Below are 18,417 nucleotides of genomic sequence, written 5' to 3'. Positions count from 1 at the left end.
TAATGTAAGTAAAGTAAGAACAAATATTATTAAATATTATCCGTTCTGTTAAAAGGATTTTAGGACTTAGGCAGATTATGAACGTAATAACTAAAACTAGATACAAAATTCCAAAGAAGAGAAAACGATGAGTCTTCCAGCAAGACTTTGTCACAAACTGATCGAATATTTCTCACCAGAACTCAACTGTGTCTAAACAAAAATCTGCCACCAATCCCACAAACTCTGCATGAAAGACACGTATCTCTGTCTACTCTTCTCCTTCTTTCTTTATAAACACCTACCACTTTTGCATTTCCAGCACACTAAACACAATCTCATCATCATCAAAATCAAACTGCTAAGCTATGAGAAATCTGGTCACTTTTTTGCTGTTAGTGCTGGTTTTCAGTCATGCGCTGACCATGACAATGGGGTATAGAGATGAAGATGAGGATGAAGATTGGAAGCCGGAAAGAGAATGGGAGAGAGAGAGGGAGAGAGAGGAGAGGGGTGGTGAAGAAGAAGAAGATGAAAGATCAGGTCGTGGAGAGGAAAGGTTCTTGTTGCAAGACGCAAAGCGTGTAGTGAAGACTGAGGCTGGTGATGTGCGTGTCATAACTAGTGTTGGAGGAAGAATTGTGGACAGGCCGATGCATATTGGGTTCGTTTCTATGGAGCCCAAGAGTCTCTTCATTCCTCAGTATATTGACTCAAATTTGATCCTCTTCGTTCGCAGAGGTATGCAACATTCTCTATTTTACCTTCCTTTTCAGCTAAGAAAAGGCTAAAAAAGTACTAAATGATGGCAGCTGATGTGATATACATGTGAAATTGGTTGCAGGGGAAGCCAGAGTTGGATGCATCTACAAAGATGACCTGGTGGAAAAGACATTGAAGGTTGGTGACGTGTTCCGTATTCCGGCCGGTTCAGCATTCTATTTGGTGAACACGGGGGAAGGACAGAAGCTTCATATCATTTGCAGCATTGACCCATCTGAGAGTTTGGGATTGAGAGCTTTCCAGGTACTTGAAATTTACTTAGTATAAGTTCAATAATCACATAACAGTATAATTTGTCCGAATTAATTTGCTCATTCAGAAGTTCTGATACTTTTTTCTGTAATCCGCAGTCTTTCTTCATCGGTGGAGGATCATATCCCACGTCTATTCTAGCTGGATTCGGCCACGAAACACTTTCAAATGCTTTTAATGTAAGCTAATTTACTTGCTTTATTAGCAACTATTTCACTTATCTATGGCGACTTCTATTGTTACGAGAAATTAAACATACTGAATTTCATCACAGGTCAGCAGCGACGAAGTGGAGGATATCTTAAACAGGCAACAAGATGGTCCAATTGTGTACATATCTGATTCTCATGCGCCAAGCATGTGGTCAAAATTCTTGCAACTGAAAGAGCAAGAGAGACTACAACACCTAAAGAGAATGGTGGAGTTCCAACAAGAGCCACAAGAACAAGAACAAAAAACTTGGTCGTGGAGGAAACTCTTGAACTCGGTATTCGGAGCCGAAGATAGGAAGGATACCAGAGCAACCCGTAGATCCCCAGACGCATACAACATCTACAAAAGACGCCCTGACTTCAAGAACAACTATGGATGGAGTGTTGCTCTTGATGGGTCTGATTATAAACCTCTTAAACATTCCGGCATTGGTGTTTATCTGGTTAATCTTACAGCGGTAATGAGAAATTCAGATAGTATATAAATGAATACTCACATTGTCCTGAATGTTACACTTCAATTGATTCTTTCTATTGCAGGGATCGATGATGGCACCACATGTGAATCCAACTGCTACTGAATATGGGGTTGTACTAAGAGGATCAGGAAGAATTCAAATAGTGTATCCAAACGGAAGCTCAGCTTTGGACGCAAAAGTGAAAGAAGGCGATGTGTTTTGGGTGCCGAGGTACTTTGCATTCTGCCAAATCGCATCAAGAACAGGGCCGTTTGAGTTTTTTGGATTCACAACCTCAGCACGGAAGAACAGGCCACAGTTCCTGGTAGGTGCGAGCTCACTTCTTCGGACTCTGCCTAACCCTGAGCTCGCGGCTTCTTTCGGAGTGAGCGAGGACCGGATTAGAAACTTCACCGATGCACAAAGTGAAGCTGTTATATTGCCTACTGCAGCAGCGGCACCACCAGATAAGACGGACAAGTATGAAAAGAAGATAGCGGCCAAGTTTGGGAAGTTGCCGAATATGGTCAGGAACTTCGGTAATGACATGATCATGGGGTTTGATTAAGGAAGCTCTGGAGGTGAATAAGATGATGATCGGCTAGAAAGTTTGTTTTGTAGAAGATCTTTTGTAGTGTCTAGTTCTTGTCTTTTTTTTCTTTTTTTTTTTTTTTTATTTGTTGTTTAATTTCGGTTTCATGGTTTGTTTATAAATCATGAGTTTTGAATTGTGAATAAACTGCAGTACTCCTGTTCGCAGTTAGCATTTTCAGTTTTCAGTGTCTAATGGTATGAATGAATGGTCAAATTAAAATCTATTGCAACACTAATTGTACATTAACCACCTTTGGGTGACATCCAAAGAGGTGGGACTAGGAATCTTGAATGTTGAATGTATTATTTAAGAGGTCATAAATTCAAGTCTTTTTTTGGTTCTTAATAGGAATAATCATTAGAAATTTTATATGAACGATAGTTTTAGGGCCACGGGAATAGTTTTAAAGTCCTAAAAGATTAGTTAAGTTGACATAAAAAAAAATTGTACATTAATTGAACAGCTGCGTCGGAAAGCATACTGTGGAATGTCGATCGCTGAATTATCTTCATAATCTACAGATGGTTAGGTCCAAAGGGATATTGAATCAGTAAAAATAATTGTTTTGGAAGAAGCGGAAAGGCTGCAATGAAAGCCAGAGGTTGGTACTTGATAGTGATAAAAAGTACAGTAATGATGATTTGTCACGTATAAGCAACATCTCTTAATGTGCATTTCCACTAGTAGCATAATGGAAGTACATGCGAAAATCACTGTGAAGCAATCTGAACCCTTTTGTTTTGCAAACTCTTTTTGCCATATTCTCCCCATTATTATTGACATTGCTCTAGGAAAATGATTTTCATGACCCGAAAATTATTTTATTATATTTTGTTTAATAATTAGATTTTTTTTGTATTGTGTTGACAGTTGTGCTACTTTTTGCGAAACCACGAATGTTTGGATGTTAATGACTAAAATGGTTATAGTTTACACATATTTCTACTAATCTTTTAAAGTCTGAAATTAATGGCCAAATAAGCTCCTAAATGACCACCTATTAAGACCCGTGAAAACTCAAAATCAAGAGTTTATATAATTTCTTTTCGTTTGTTTACTATCAAACCAATTAACGGTGGTTTTTCCTTCTGCATCTATTTCACGTCTTAGCCGTATTTGTCATTGTAGCCGAGATTGCAGTCTTACTTGCGATGTAGCCGAGGTTCTAGCACTACTTTATTCAAGAAGAAATTGTGTACGATCAATGACCGATGATGCCCAAGCGTCGCAACCAATCATCAGGAAATGCTTACAGATGGTTATGTTTGGGAGCTCCGAGTGGACATATATTATACAGTAGGACCGAGGTTTCATGACTATGCCCATTCAAGCGGTCGTAGTAGCAAAAATAAGAGAACCACAGTTCACTCGAAAGAGCTCACAAAGAGCAAGCTGTTGCAAAAGGCTACTGCATCTTTTACTAAGATCAATTTTGAAGAGATCAATTTCCGAGTAGAACAAGTACCTTACCAAAAGAGACCGTACCGGGGCATTGAATTAATACAAAATTTCAGGACTCGGGCTCTTACCTCTAACAAAACTAAATAACTCAATTTAGCAATGCAGCATTAGCTATCAAATTGAAACCATGATGTTTTAACATTTTGGGATTTGGTTCAGTAACACAAGAACTCATTTTAAAGCCTATAAAACCAAATCAAGAAAAGCAAATCCCGACTTCCATCACAACCAGTTGAGCACCAGATGATATCCAACTGCTCAACTTTAGCGGTACTGTAATGGATATGGATATAAAAACTGTCCACAAAAACAACATTAAACAGAACAGAAAATACGCCTAGCTACCATAGACCTCCAAAACACCTCACTTCTTCTTAGCTGCAGATTTGGTGACCTTGGCACCTGATGGGTCCTTCTTGTCGACACTCTTGATGACACCAACAGCCACTGTCTGACGCATGTCCCTAACAGCAAAACGACCAAGGGGAGGGTACTCAGAGAATGTCTCGACAACCATGGGCTTGGTTGGAACCATCTTAACGAACCCAGCATCACCATTCTTCAAGAACTTGGGCTCCTTCTCAAGCTCCTTGCCAGATCGTCTGTCAATCTTGGTCAAGATCTCAGAGAACTTAACAGCAATGTGGGAGGTGTGGCAGTCGAGCACTGGGGCATATCCATTACCAATCTGGCCAGGGTGGTTCATGATGATGACCTGAGAGGTGAAGTTAGCAGCCCCCTTGGCAGGATCATCCTTGGAGTTAGAAGCAACAAAACCACGCTTGAGATCCTTGACAGCAACATTCTTAACGTTGAAACCCACATTGTCACCAGGAAGAGCCTCCTGGAGAGCTTCATGGTGCATCTCAACGGACTTAACTTCAGTGGTCAGTCCAGTGGGGCCAAATGTAACAACCATACCAGGCTTGAGGACACCGGTTTCCACACGACCCACTGGTACAGTTCCAATACCACCAATCTTGTACACATCCTGAAGTGGAAGACGCAGGGGCTTGTCTGAGGGCCTCTTGGGCTCATTGATTTGATCAAGAGCCTCAAGGAGGGTTGGACCCTTGTACCAGTCGAGGTTGGTAGACCTCTCAATCATGTTGTCACCCTCAAAACCAGAGATGGGGACAAAGGGGATCTTGTCAGGGTTGTACCCGACCTTCTTCAGGTAGGAAGAGACTTCCTTCACGATTTCATCGTACCTGGCCTTGGAGTACTTGGGGGTAGTGGCATCCATCTAAAATGAATTGCACAAAATCAACATAAGTTCCAATCCCAGACTAAGATTTAAAAAGCAAAATCAATTAAGCACCATACAGCTTACAACCACAGTAATTAAACTTATGTAAAGCTAACCTTGTTACAACAGCAAATCATCTGCTTGACACCAAGGGTAAAAGCAAGCAAGGCATGCTCACGAGTCTGTCCGTCCTTGGAAATACCAGCTTCAAAACCACCAGTGGTGGAGTCGATGATAAGAACAGCGCAGTCAGCCTGTGAGGTACCAGTGATCATGTTCTTGATAAAGTCACGATGTCCGGGAGCATCAATGACAGTGCAGTAGTACCTGGTCGTCTCAAACTTCCACAAGGCAATATCAATGGTGATACCACGCTCACGCTCGGCCTTGAGTTTGTCAAGCACCCAGGCATACTTGAATGACCTCTTGTTCATTTCAGCAGCCTCCTTCTCAAACCTCTCAATCACACGCTTGTCAATACCTCCAAGCTTGTAGATCAAGTGACCGGTGGTGGTTGACTTTCCGGAGTCGACATGGCCAATGACCACAATGTTGATGTGAACCTTCTCCTTACCCATATTAAAGATTGATAACAAAAACTGATACAACAGAACAAAAACACAAGTTCAGAATTCAGAAAGCAAACCCTCAAACAAACCAATTACTAATAAAGAAATCCAAATCATACTAAAAGTTGACCACGCGATGAAACAATCGGTACCCACTAGATCAAGACCAACAATGTATGACAGCTTATTAGACTATGCCTTATCATCCTATAAAAAGGACAGTATATCAAAATCTCATTACCGAATTCACCCTTTCTATGGTGAGCCTTCAGTTTTAAAAACTATTCAAACTTAACATGAATAAGATAGATACACATACAGATATGAGCGGGTTATGTTTAAATCAAGAAAATCAAATTAACAACATATCCAACTAATGACACAAATAAAAAACATGCAATAATCATCGACTCATCTAGAGTGAACATTATAAGATCTAAATTCTAAGATATTAACTCACTTTCAAACAATAAACATTTGAATCCAAAACTAAAAGCACACTCACAAACTTCAAAAATCATCTGATAAATTATACAAGGCACATACAAAGATATACACTTTAAATCAAGCTAAAGAAGGAGAGAGATCTGAACCTTTCAGAAAGATAAACGAAATTGTAATGGATCTCTCTCGCCGCCCTGACCTTGAAGAAGCAGAAAGAGAGTGTGTTCGAAATGAGGGAAGGTTGTGGTTTTATAAAGAGATTGGCCAGTGTCCGTATGGCGTTTAGGGTTTTACTCTCCACCGTTGGATAACATAAACAAGATCCAACGGTGAAAAATATCAGGCTGCATGTCGGATGGATGTCTTCATTTTCGGATGGATGTCTTCATTTTCGGGTCATTTAACCCCTACGGCCTCCGTAGGTCCTCCAATTTCAAAAACTCCCACATGCCCCCCTTGAAAGTTGAAACAAACTATAGCTATTGAAATCCAAACGGTTTTTAGGGCAAAAGTGACTTTTCACTAGTAGTAAGTACTGATCAATAGTTAAGAGAATTTTTTGGATTTTAATTTGATCATGTCTAGATAAGAAGAATGATATATATATATATATAAAATGATCGGGATGTCCGAGCCAGTTTGTCAAAATTTGACTAATTTTCGGGGTTCATTAAATACCTTACAAACCCAATGTTCTAAGGTAATTTGAACCAAAAAAGTCAATGAATAAAACAAACTTTCTTAACCATCAGACAAACCCCTTGATGTTGTTTGTTGAGTCATACTACATAATGTAGTATGAACAAAATTGAAGCCATTTAATTTGTGAGAAATTCATCTACCGCCTAAATATTATTTAAATAAATTAAGGATAATAATTTATTATAAAACTATTTTATGAATTAAAATATGTTAACTATGGTTATCATATTTATAATAATATAATCGAATTTACTACACTTACATAACTCATATGATTTAAAGAGCATGACAATTTTAGAGGTGAAGTTATAAAATGCAATAAATTTGTTTAAACTAATTATTATTAATAAGCCATAAATAGTTAACTTGAAAATTATAGAATCCCAAATTGGACCAAGTTAATTGATTTTCAAATTGTTACTTATGATTTTAAGTGAAACTTATAATGTCACGCTTGAAAATTTTAATATTTATTTAATATCTATACCTAGTACTTGAAACCTTGGATAATATACATGAAACTCATAATACCGAGTTTTACGGGTTACGGCAACACACTTAAAACCTATAAATAGTTGAATAATATTTGAAACTTAAAATAATATATTTTAAACTCACAATATTATAAATGAAACTATAAATATTAAAAAAACAATTAATACGATTTTGATATTAATACCAGTATACTTGAAATTGTTAACATCAAACTTAATATTCTTAAATTAAAAATTATATTTTTCTATTTCTAAGAATTTAAATAAATTAACATATTTTTTATTTTAAATATATAGAAACCTGTAGTCTCGGGTCATTTTTAGAATTTGACATTGCTTAATTTACGTTAAAATTATCCAAAGTTGAATTATATCCATAATGAGAGATTTGAAACTATTAACACCCAATTAGAAAACTTTAACATAGAATTAATGAATTATAACTCATTCTTATTTATTAAATATTTCGAATTAACTTTTAAGTAATAACCCGCAATTACCTTTCTTTGATGAAATAATATTGCCACATGGCAAGCTTTAATTAATGAGCAAAAGTTTAGGAATCGAATTGAATTGGCGTAAGGTAGCAATTCCCGTTATAAAATATTTTATACAATTACAANTAATAGTAAACTTATGAAAATATGATTTTAATAAATAGAAATGATGAAGTAAAATTTTTAAGATATATCATAAATAACATTTCAAAACTTCTTTTCAGAAAAATAGTCGAGGGGAAATATTTAATGAGTAATACTACATTAATAATCCTCTCTTACAAATTTTTTCTCACAACCCTGACGTGGCAGTTTATAATTAATTAGTGAAACTCATACATGACCCATGTGGGACCCATTATAAACTGACTAATTACGAGCTGTCACGTCAAGATTGTGAGAGAAAGTTTGTGAGAAAAGGTTGTTAGTGCAATATTATTCTTATGTACTCTGTTAAGTTTTATGTCAAATGGAATAGTAAACGACTTAATAACACTTTCCTACCCAAAAAGTTTTAAAATACTACTTTTCTATCCAAAGTTAATATTTCATTACTACCCAAAGTCGATTCTTACAATGAAAATTCTCTCCGTCACCACCATTTGAACCTCCGATCTCCTCTCTATAAAACTTCTCTCACTCTAACACCTGATTTCTCATCAATTTTTGATCATCGCAAAGTTAATGTTTTTTATTTTTAGCTGATTTTCTGTTGATTTCAGTGACGAATATTCAATGGATCACTACCATTCGATTCATTGGCCTCAAATATACAAAACCCTTTTTACTTTGACTCCTGATAACTCGCCGAACATTGGCTGAGAAAGTGAAGTATATTCTAAGTATTTACAGAATATAAACTTTGAGTGGACAAATGGTATTTTGAAACTTTTGAGTGAGAAAGTGTCATTATAGCAAACCTCGGGTGGGAAAAAGTTGTTTACTCCAAATGGAATAATCAAAGATATTAAATGCTCATTGTTTAATCGTCTGAGTAGTCAGCGAAAAATGGGAATAATGGATTTGCTGGTAACTACTATTTTCAGGAGAATCTAGGAATATCCCAAACTTGAAGGGTAAGCAACCAAACTTTAAGGTATTCTTCGCAACCTTAAATGGGGAATATCCCAAACTTGAAGGGTAAGCAACCAAACTTTAAGGTATTCTTCGCAACCTTAAATGGTGCCCACAAAATATNAGCTTTAATTAATGAGCAAAAGTTTAGGAATCGAATTGAATTGGCGTAAGGTAGCAATTCCCGTTATAAAATATTTTATACAATTACAAATTTATATAAACACAAACATGAATTTCCTTTTATACAAATTTATGTAATCAAATCCCAGTTATAAAATATTTTATACAATTACGAATTTTTCTTTAAAGTTAAACAAACTTAAACCACGTTTGGTGCTTACCTAAGTGGGATATATTTGAGGAAATCATATTCAAAATTGTTAAGCCTCAAAAATCAGGGTTATCGTTAGCTTACGTTAGCAAGCACCAATCAGAGTTCATGAAAACTTCACGCCATTTAGGAGTTGCTACGTCGCTCCATGACAGAAAGAGTATGACTATCACCAACTTAACATATTCAGGTTTTGTCTATGAGTGATTGAGGGCCACGCACTTGTCCAAGCCCTAGGTAATTTGAGAATATTTCCTAAGTTATCAGCCAATGGGAGACAAGGAAAGACTTGCACGACACCTACCTATTTGCAGATTTGTAATCATTATCTTGAATTCCTCTACTATAAATAGATGACTCCCCTTCTCATTTTCGGAATTCTGATCCTGAACCCTAATTCTGATTGTAATCTTTATTTTCAGAATCAAGACGACCTACGAGAAAGATATTGGCTTGATATTCTCTATGAATATTAAGTTATTATACCTCTGCTCGTTGTTCGCTATACGCGACCTCTTGTAATCTCTCATATATAAAAGAAACAGTAGACGTAGAATTCGTTTTAAACATCCGAACCACTTTAAGAAACCATCTCTCATTTATTATTTGGTCTTTACATTCGATTATTCCAATCATTCACGTGTAATTTATAAGAACGGCTTAACACTTTGCACATACGAGTAATTGGTGTCAAAATCACCATCAATAAATATCTACTTTGAAACAAATTCAATGAATATTTATGACAATTTGGTAGTTTAGGTAAATGCCTTACAATTTCACATGATGATTGTATTTGTGTCAGATGGCTGACATATGTTTTGTAATTGCCTTAAATTGTCATAGTCTTATACTCACCTGTCCGTCCCNTACACCTTTTTTTTTCTCTCACAGGAGTGTTGCATTAGTATTTAAATAAAAAATTTGTGGTTTTAGTATCTGATTTAGATGGAAAATTAGGGTATTAAGAAGATTAAGTAATCTGACTCCAGAAAGTGAGAATAAAGAGTCTTCAGGGGCTGGAAGGATAAGATGCTTTGAGGTATCAGTAATAGTTATAATGCAATCCAGAGAATCCTTTCTTAAAATTGGATGACTTAAGTTTGGTATAGCAAAAGAAACTTTACATGGGTGGATTACGTGGACATTGTTGCCCTTCTTTGTGAAAGCATTTTGATGCCCAAATCTTATTTGCAAAAGCTTTCTGAGTGCTTATGTGCCAGATCAGTTTCATAAAAGCACACAATAGAAAGATGCACTAACTTGGGCACTTAGAAGGGACACAACTGCTGTTTCTGAACAGTTCTGTCACCTGCATCCTTTTTAGTTCCATGATGGGGACAACTATATACTTTTGATAAAAAAATAAAAATAAAAAGACTATTACTGGTAAATTAGCTAATTAAAAGACTCTTGCACAGCAAAATTATTTGATCAATGAACCCAAGTGCTACAAGTCCAAGGCTTTGCAAGTTGTTCTCACAGTTGAGCTATGACTGAAATTTTGAAGCCCCATTAGTTCAGTCGTTCCGGTATGATCTTGCTTAGTTCGGCTTAGCTATAATATTCTTTCTAATTAAATTACCAGATAGATTCAACTTGCACAAAGAACCATCTCTCTCTCTCTCCATCTCTGTCTTTTTTTTTTTTTCAATGGAAGTGCAACGGCATCTTGAATATATGAATAGATTGAGATACTTGACTTTGCTGGTGTTTCTTGTCTCATAGTGCATTCGTGAGGAAATGATTATTTCACTGCCATGTTGAGTGCCACAGTTAAAAGTAGATGTTTTTTATTTTCTCATGCTACTTTATTCCATCAAGTTTTGTATTGTGGTTTAGCCTCCATATGAGAACATGTCAATACATCTGTGAAGGGAAAAGAAAAAAGCTAGTCTATTTATTTAATCTTATCAATAAAATTACTCATTATAATATAATTAAAACATAAATGAATTGGAGACCAATTAATTCAATATAGGGAGAGGAGAGAGAGAGAGAGGNATGAGAAACCAAAACAGTCCATCTTTTATTCTTACTGCATTTATTCTTCTTCTTTCGCTTACTTTAACCCTAAATCATACAAAATCCGAAGTCATAACCTTAACTCCTGACACTTTCTCTGACAAGGTAACAGCATGCTAGATCCATATCACCATCTTTTGCTTAATATTCTGACTTATTAGTTTCTTTCATTTTGTTTTATATATAATCATTTATGCTTTTTTTTTTTTCATTAGATTTAGATGGGAAAAATTGTGCCGGGCTTTAAACGTTTCAGTATACAGAGATATTTAGGATATTCGGAAAACGGGTGATATTTGATTGTAGATTTTATGAGAGTAGCTATATTCAAATTTGTTTTTGTTTTTGTTGGTTCTTCATGATTTTGAGTTCATTATGGATACCAGAATTGAATGATGATTGCGTAATCAAAATCAGTGTAGAAAATAAAGGTGATGTTGATAGAGGTTTAACAAAGAGGGAAGAGAATTGAGAAGGGATCTTTAATGCGGTGGTAATAATAACATACTGTGTAGTACTGCAGTGAGAAGGTTGTTTGCATTTTTTCATTTTGCTCTTTATGCGCAGGTGAAGGAAAAAGACACCGCATGGTTCGTAAAATTTTGTGTTCCTTGGTGTAAGCATTGGTAAATTGTCTGAACTTTGTCAATCTGTGCTCTGATTAGGCTAGGTTTGATTTTAGATGTGTTTGTTAATGTTATTTGTGTACTAACAACTATGACAATGGAATTCAGTAAGAACTTGGGAACGTTATGGGAGGACCTGGGGAAGGCAATGGAAGGAGATGATGAAATAGAGGTTGGAGAAGTTGACTGTGGTGCAAGCAAATCTGTATGCTCCAAAGCTGACATTCATTCCTATCCTACGTTCAAGGTGTTTTATGACGGTGAAGAAGTTGCAAAATACCAAGGTAAAGTTTAAGCTTCATTCCTTTGCTAGATGGTTTGTTTGGTTGGTTATTTAATGTGATCTGTAATACTTATTACCATTCACTCTGATACATACTCTCAAACTCAGCCTTCAATTTTGGATGATCATTAGTTAAATCTTTATTTGCTATTGGTAGCCTTGTTTCTATTACCGTTATCTGGTTCTACAACTTATATACACCTTTTTTTTTCTCTCACAGGAGTGTTGCATTAGTATTTAAATAAAAAATTTGTGGTTTTAGTATCTGATTTAGATGGAAAATTAGGGTATTAAGAAGATTAAGTAATCTGACTCCAGAAAGTGAGAATAAAGAGTCTTCAGGGGCTGGAAGGATAAGATGCTTTGAGGTATCAGTAATAGTTATAATGCAATCCAGAGAATCCTTTCTTAAAATTGGATGACTTAAGTTTGGTATAGCAAAAGAAACTTTACATGGGTGGATTACGTGGACATTGTTGCCCTTCTTTGTGAAAGCATTTTGATGCCCAAATCTTATTTGCAAAAGCTTTCTGAGTGCTTATGTGCCAGTTCAGTTTCATAAAAGCACACAATAGAAAGATGCACTAACTTGGGCACTTAGAAGGGACACAACTGCTGTTTCTGAACAGTTCTGTCACCTGCATCCTTTTTAGTTCCATGATGGAGACAACTATATACTTTTGATAAAAAAATAAAAATAAAAAGACTATTACTGGTAAATTAGCTAATTAAAAGACTCTTGCACAGTAAAATTATTTGATCAATGAACCCAAGTGCTACAAGTCCAAGGCTTTGCAAGTTGTTCTCACAGTTGAGCTATGACTGAAATTTTGAAGCCCCATTAGTTCAGTCGTTCCGGTATGATCTTGCTTAGTTCGGCTTAGCTATAATAGTCTTTCTAATTAAATTACCAGATAGAGTCAACTTGCACAAAGAACCATCTCTCTCTCTCTCCATCTCTGTCTTTTTTTTTTTTTTAATGGAAGTGCAACGGCATCTTGAATATATGAATAGATTGAGATACTTGACTTTGCTGGTATTTCTTGTCTCATAGTGCATTCTTGAAAAAATGATTATTTCACTGCCATGTTGAGTGCCACAGTTAAAAGTAGATGTTTTTTATTTTCTCATGCTACTTTATCCATCAAGTTTTGTGTTGTGGTTTAGCCTCCATATGAGAACATGTCAATACATCTGTGAAGGGAAAAGAAAAAAGCTAGTCTATTTATTTAATCTTATCAATAAAATTACTCATTATAATATAATTAAAACATCAATGAATTGGAGACCAATTAATTCAATATAGGGAGAGGAGAGAGAGAGAGAGGAAAGTAACATAATGGAGCATGAAGTATGATATCTATTGGATGCATTTTGGTTTTGTAAAATGTATAATGTTCCAGAACTAGTAAGTTAAATGGTCAAGTAAACAGAGATAGTCTTTGTCCATAGTTGAAGAAAGAGTAGAATATTGAATGTAACAATTTCCAACTCTAATGAATGAACAAAGGTCATGTTATTGCATGCTCTTTAATTTCAGTGAGCAGACAATCAGAGCTTTATCATTGCTCATGTTTGGGTGCTGTTCTGTTGCAGCTGTTAATTAAAATCACCATGTAGATGCACTGTACTGCATTTATATCGATACAAAGTGCTTTGAAGGTGGTTAAGACCATTTGATAATCTCATCTGGCAATTCATAAGCAGCTAATCTTGATAATCAATTTCAGCATTCATATCCGTCTAAACGATTTTGTCAGCTATACTTTCTCTGGCTGCAATGTCAACATGAAGATGTTCATTAGATGACTATATTTGAATTGTGTGTCTGGTATTCATGTGCAGAAACTTTATGTGGAAATATTTCTGGTTCTCCTTGTGTTATTTAAAATAGGAATAGATGTTATACCCATCTCTTATATTTGGGGATTGCTGCCGAAGTATTTGTATATTGAACTGCTGTGTGCCAATGCTTTTGTATAGATAAATTTGTGGAATATCATTGGCTGAATAATCTTTCTTTTTTTTTTACTACTAATGGTCAGGTCGAAGAGATGTTGAATCACTGAAAACATTTGTTCTGGAAGAAGCAGAAAAGGCTGCAATGAAAGCAGAGGTTGATAGTGATAAGGAATTGTGATGATTTGTAAGGCATACAACAACATCTCTTAATGTGCATTACCATTTTGCAGCATAATGAGAAAATCTTTCTGAAGAAATCTAAAATTCTTTATAGTATTATGGACCTTACTCTAGGACATTGATTTCTATGACCGAAATGAATTTTAATTATATGCTGTTTGATAATTAGATGTTTTCATTTTGTTGCAGTTGTGGTTCTTCGTAATGAGACCAGGATACTGAGTAGCTCTTTCCAGCACGACACATGGTCTTATTTTCCACATCTTAGCTGGGTCATGAAGTCGTGGGTTACAGCAGCACGTCTCATCATAGATGTTTTTTGTTTACACCTTATGACAAGCATTTATTGAATAGAATGGATGTTAACAGAGACAAAAGGACCAATCTTGTAGTGAAGGACAATTTATATCTGGTAGTCAAGTACCCCTTTCTGGGAATTTTTGTGTTGATTTTCTTTAAAATTTCAAGTAGCTGTGACTTAAAAATTTTGATTATATGAAATGAAATATCATTTAATTACAGGTGTTTTGGCCATTCTGACGGCGTGGTTCCAGTATTGTTTTTATTAATGTTTTGATGACGCTCAAGCACATGTTGGCCTCCACCTGTAAAGGTTTTTAAATGTAATGGTGATAATGTCAGGGGAGAATATATACTTGTATACAGGGAAATTAAATGACCACAGCCCATCATATAGAATTCCCTTTAAATCACATTTTGTACCCAGACGAAGCCTCAAAGCTCGAACCAAAATCCAGAACTCGCGAAAGCAATTTTAAAAAAAAAAATGGAAAAGGTTAATAAACCTTTACACATAAGCTGAAATATCCTGAGAAAGATTCTCTTAACTATTGCTTGGACTTTTCTTAACCAGAAAAACATAACACAATCATTATTGCAAACAAGGTGTTATCTTGGCCATGGTTTAAATGCATCTAATTAGTAATTACCCATTTCAACGTCTGTACTAAGAACTAAGAAGATAATTTTCCTAGCATTACGTAGAAAGAACTTTAAAATTTTAACAGAACTAAACTCAATCTAAAATGAAAAATTAGGTAATAAATTAAAACCATTGAGTTTGGACATTCAACTTCACACCTAATTTTAAAGCTATCTTAGAAACCCAATAAAGAAACAGAAAATCCCGACTTCCATCACAGCAAAATTGAGCACCCAGATAATAGCCAAATGCTCAACTCTACCGGTTATGTAATGGAAGCATGCATATAAACGCTGTCCACAAAACAACAAAATTAAACAAAAACAGACCCAAATTAACAAAATTCAGAATACAAGCCTAGCTACGGTAGACCTCCAAAACATCTCACTTCTTCTTTGCTGCAGACTTGGTGACCTTGGCACCTGATGGATCCTTCTTCTCAACATTCTTGATGACACCAACGGCCACAGTCTGCCTCATGTCCCTAACAGCAAAACGACCAAGTGGTGGGTACTCTGAGAAAGTCTCAACAACCATAGGCTTGGTGGGAATCATCTTAATCATACCAGCATCACCATTCTTCAAGAACTTGGGCTCCTTCTCAAGCTCCTTACCAGATCGTCTGTCAATCTTGGTCAAGATCTCAGAGAACTTGACAGCAATGTGGGAGGTGTGGCAGTCAAGCACTGGAGCATAACCGTTACCAATCTGGCCAGGGTGGTTCATGATGATGACCTGAGAGGTGAAGTTAGCAGCCTCCTTGGCAGGATCATCCTTGGAGTTAGATGCAACAAAACCACGCTTGAGATCCTTGACAGCAACATTCTTAACGTTGAAACCCACATTGTCACCAGGAAGAGCCTCCTGGAGAGCTTCATGGTGCATCTCAACAGACTTAACTTCAGTGGTCAGTCCAGTGGGGCCAAATGTAACAACCATACCAGGCTTGAGGACCCCAGTTTCGATACGACCCACTGGGACAGTTCCAATACCACCAATCTTGTACACGTCCTGAAGTGGCAGACGGAGGGGTTTGTCTGTGGGCCTCTTGGGCTCATTGATTTGATCAAGAGCCTCAAGGAGGGTTGGCCCCTTGTACCAGTCAAGGTTGGTAGACCTCTCAATCATGTTATCACCCTCAAAACCAGAGATGGGGACAAAGGGGATCTTGTCAGGGTTGTACCCAACCTTCTTCAGGTAGGAAGAGACTTCCTTCACGATTTCATCATACCTTGCCTTGGAGTATTTTGGGGTTGTGGCATCCATCTAAAATGAATTGCACAAAATCAACATAAGTTCCAATCCCGGACTACGATTAAAAGCAAAATAAACTAAGAAGTATACAGCTTACAACCGCAGTGATTAAACTCATGTTTAGCTAACCTTGTTACAGCAGCAGATCATCTGCTTGACACCAAGGGTAAAAGCAAGAAGGGCATGCTCACGAGTTTGACCGTCCTTGGAAATACCAGCTTCAAAACCACCAGTGGTGGAGTCAATGATAAGGACGGCACAGTCAGCCTGTGAGGTACCGGTGATCATGTTCTTGATAAAGTCACGATGTCCAGGAGCATCAATGACAGTGCAGTAGTACTTGGTCGTCTCAAACTTCCACAAGGCAATATCAATGGTGATACCACGTTCACGCTCAGCCTTGAGTTTGTCAAGCACCCAGGCATACTTGAATGACCTCTTGTTCATTTCAGCAGCCTCTTTCTCAAACCTCTCGATCACACGCTTGTCAATACCTCCAAGCTTGTAGATCAAGTGTCCAGTGGTGGTTGACTTTCCGGAGTCGACATGGCCAATAACCACAATGTTGATGTGAACCTTCTCCTTACCCATTTTCAAGATTTATAACAAAAGCTGGAAGAAATGAACAAAAACAAAAAGAAAGCCATCAATATGTGGTTCCTAATAAGGAATAAACAGAAAAATAACCAAGTAATAAATAAATAATCCAAATCAATCTAAAAATTTACCGATAAGTGAATCCACTAGTTAAAGACCAAATGTTCAGGAAAATATCTTATCAGACAATATATCAAAATCTCAGCACCAAATAAAAATTCAGCATTTGATTAGAAAAAATGAAATGAGTATAAAATAAGCATACTTGATATACATTTAGCATGTGATAGTTAAATCACAAAGAACACAAAATTAACCACCCATCTAACAAATAAACAAAAAATCAGAAACACATAAATCATATCGACTAATTTATAATGAAAATTCAACTTACAAAATTTAAATTCTACGATATTAACTCAGAACATTTCCATATTTGATCATTTAAAAATATCAAAACTAGTATAAAATAAGGAGAGAGATCTGAACCTGAGAATGGAAGTTGCTAGGAATCTCTCGCAGTCTAGAACTTGACGAATCGGAGAGAGTGTGCAAGAAGGGTGTAAGGAAAGAAGAGTGTGGTTTTTATAAAGAGATTGACCAGAGTGCTGTAAGGCGTTTAGGGTTTTAGCCTCCACCGTTGGATTATGGAGACAGGATCCAACGGTTCAAAATATCTGGCTGCCATGTCGGATGGATGTCATGTGACTCATGTTATGCTTTTTGACTTTAAAAGAGGTGCTGCGCACATAGTATGGCAGCCCTTAGAATATTCATACTTGACGTATTTACTAAATTATCCCTTTTTTTTTTTTTTTTTATCTTTTAAAGAGAGATCAATTCATAAAGTTAAAAAGCTCATGAAATCATGGACTGGGAAAAGATTTATTTAATAGTAAACTTATGAAAATATGATTTTAATAAATAGAAATGATGAAGTAAAATTTTTAAGATATATCATAAATAACATTTCAAAACTTCTTTTGCAGAAAAATAGTATAGGGGACATATTTAATGAGTAATACTACACCAATAATCATCTCTCACAAACTTTCTCTCACAATCCTGACGTGGCAGCTTGTAATTAATTAATGAGACTCATACAGGACCCATGTGGGACCTATTATAAAATGACTAATTACAAGCTGTCACGTCAAGATTATTAAAGAAAGTTTATGAGAGAAAGTTTATGAGAAATGGTTGTTGGTGTAGTATTATTCTTATATACTATATTAAGTTTTATGTCAAATGGAAGAGTAAACGACCTTTTCCCACCCAAGGTTTGCCTTAATGACACTTTTCTACCAAAAAAGTTTTAAAATACCACTTTTTCATCCAAATTTAATATTTCATTACTACCCAAAGCCGATTCCTACGACGAAAATTCTCTCTGTCATCACCATTTGAACTTCTGGTCTCCTCTCTTCTAAACCCTTCTCACTTC

At 36.1% G+C, this 18,417-nt stretch overlaps 4 protein-coding genes across 4 annotated transcripts; 2 read left to right on the top strand and 2 right to left on the bottom strand.

Annotated features, from left to right (window-relative positions):
* Nucleotides 1–327: 327 nt before the first annotated feature.
* LOC116114455 (vicilin-like seed storage protein At2g28490) lies at nt 328–2,260 on the top strand. The gene is made up of 5 exons (XM_031400602.1): nt 328–720; nt 824–1,005; nt 1,113–1,193; nt 1,289–1,684; nt 1,767–2,260. The coding sequence occupies exons 1-5, from the start codon at nt 348–350 to the stop codon at nt 2,250–2,252; spliced, it is 1,518 nt and encodes a 505-aa protein (XP_031256462.1). The 5' UTR covers nt 328–347; the 3' UTR covers nt 2,253–2,260.
* Nucleotides 2,261–3,811: 1,551 nt separating this feature from the next.
* On the bottom strand, nt 3,812–6,276 carry LOC116114398 (elongation factor 1-alpha-like). The gene is made up of 3 exons (XM_031400538.1): nt 6,152–6,276; nt 5,106–5,588; nt 3,812–4,986 (listed from the first exon to the last, which is right to left on the bottom strand). Exons 2-3 carry the CDS (start codon nt 5,565–5,567, stop codon nt 4,105–4,107), a joined length of 1,344 nt encoding a protein of 447 aa, XP_031256398.1. The 5' UTR covers nt 5,568–5,588; nt 6,152–6,276; the 3' UTR covers nt 3,812–4,104.
* A 4,831-nt stretch (nt 6,277–11,107) lies between these two features.
* LOC116114360 (protein disulfide-isomerase 5-1) lies at nt 11,108–14,683 on the top strand. Its single transcript, XM_031400499.1, has 5 exons — nt 11,108–11,233; nt 11,696–11,754; nt 11,863–12,038; nt 14,083–14,188; nt 14,369–14,683. Exons 1-4 carry the CDS (start codon nt 11,108–11,110, stop codon nt 14,175–14,177), a joined length of 456 nt encoding a protein of 151 aa, XP_031256359.1. The 3' UTR covers nt 14,178–14,188; nt 14,369–14,683.
* Nucleotides 14,684–15,221: 538 nt separating this feature from the next.
* LOC116114399 (elongation factor 1-alpha-like) lies at nt 15,222–17,584 on the bottom strand. The gene is made up of 3 exons (XM_031400539.1): nt 17,463–17,584; nt 16,506–16,988; nt 15,222–16,388 (listed from the first exon to the last, which is right to left on the bottom strand). Exons 2-3 carry the CDS (start codon nt 16,965–16,967, stop codon nt 15,507–15,509), a joined length of 1,344 nt encoding a protein of 447 aa, XP_031256399.1. The 5' UTR covers nt 16,968–16,988; nt 17,463–17,584; the 3' UTR covers nt 15,222–15,506.
* Between the last annotated feature and the right edge of the window lie 833 nt (nt 17,585–18,417).

This window comes from Pistacia vera, unplaced genomic scaffold (genome assembly GCF_008641045.1).
Source record: "Pistacia vera cultivar Batoury unplaced genomic scaffold, PisVer_v2 Contig71, whole genome shotgun sequence".
NCBI lineage: Eukaryota > Viridiplantae > Streptophyta > Magnoliopsida > Sapindales > Anacardiaceae > Pistacia > Pistacia vera.
Note: the sequence above shows the minus strand (reverse complement) of the source record. Positions and strands in the feature narration are given on the sequence as shown.

Coding starts and splice junctions, on each gene's coding strand:
- LOC116114455 (XM_031400602.1), top strand. CDS start 348: ATGAGAAATCTGGTCACTTTTTTGCTGTTAGTGCTGGTTTTCAGTCAT. Junction 1,006..1,112: donor TGGGATTGAGAGCTTTCCAG/GTACTTGAAATT, acceptor TGTAATCCGCAG/TCTTTCTTCATCGGTGGAGG. Junction 1,685..1,766: donor ATCTGGTTAATCTTACAGCG/GTAATGAGAAAT, acceptor TTTCTATTGCAG/GGATCGATGATGGCACCACA.
- LOC116114360 (XM_031400499.1), top strand. CDS start 11,108: ATGAGAAACCAAAACAGTCCATCTTTTATTCTTACTGCATTTATTCTT. Junction 11,234..11,695: donor CTGACACTTTCTCTGACAAG/GTAACAGCATGC, acceptor CTTTATGCGCAG/GTGAAGGAAAAAGACACCGC. Junction 12,039..14,082: donor AGAAGTTGCAAAATACCAAG/GTAAAGTTTAAG, acceptor ACTAATGGTCAG/GTCGAAGAGATGTTGAATCA.
- LOC116114399 (XM_031400539.1), bottom strand. CDS start 16,967: ATGGGTAAGGAGAAGGTTCACATCAACATTGTGGTTATTGGCCATGTC. Junction 16,389..16,505: donor TGATCTGCTGCTGTAACAAG/GTTAGCTAAACA, acceptor AATTCATTTTAG/ATGGATGCCACAACCCCAAA.
- LOC116114398 (XM_031400538.1), bottom strand. CDS start 5,567: ATGGGTAAGGAGAAGGTTCACATCAACATTGTGGTCATTGGCCATGTC. Junction 4,987..5,105: donor TGATTTGCTGTTGTAACAAG/GTTAGCTTTACA, acceptor AATTCATTTTAG/ATGGATGCCACTACCCCCAA.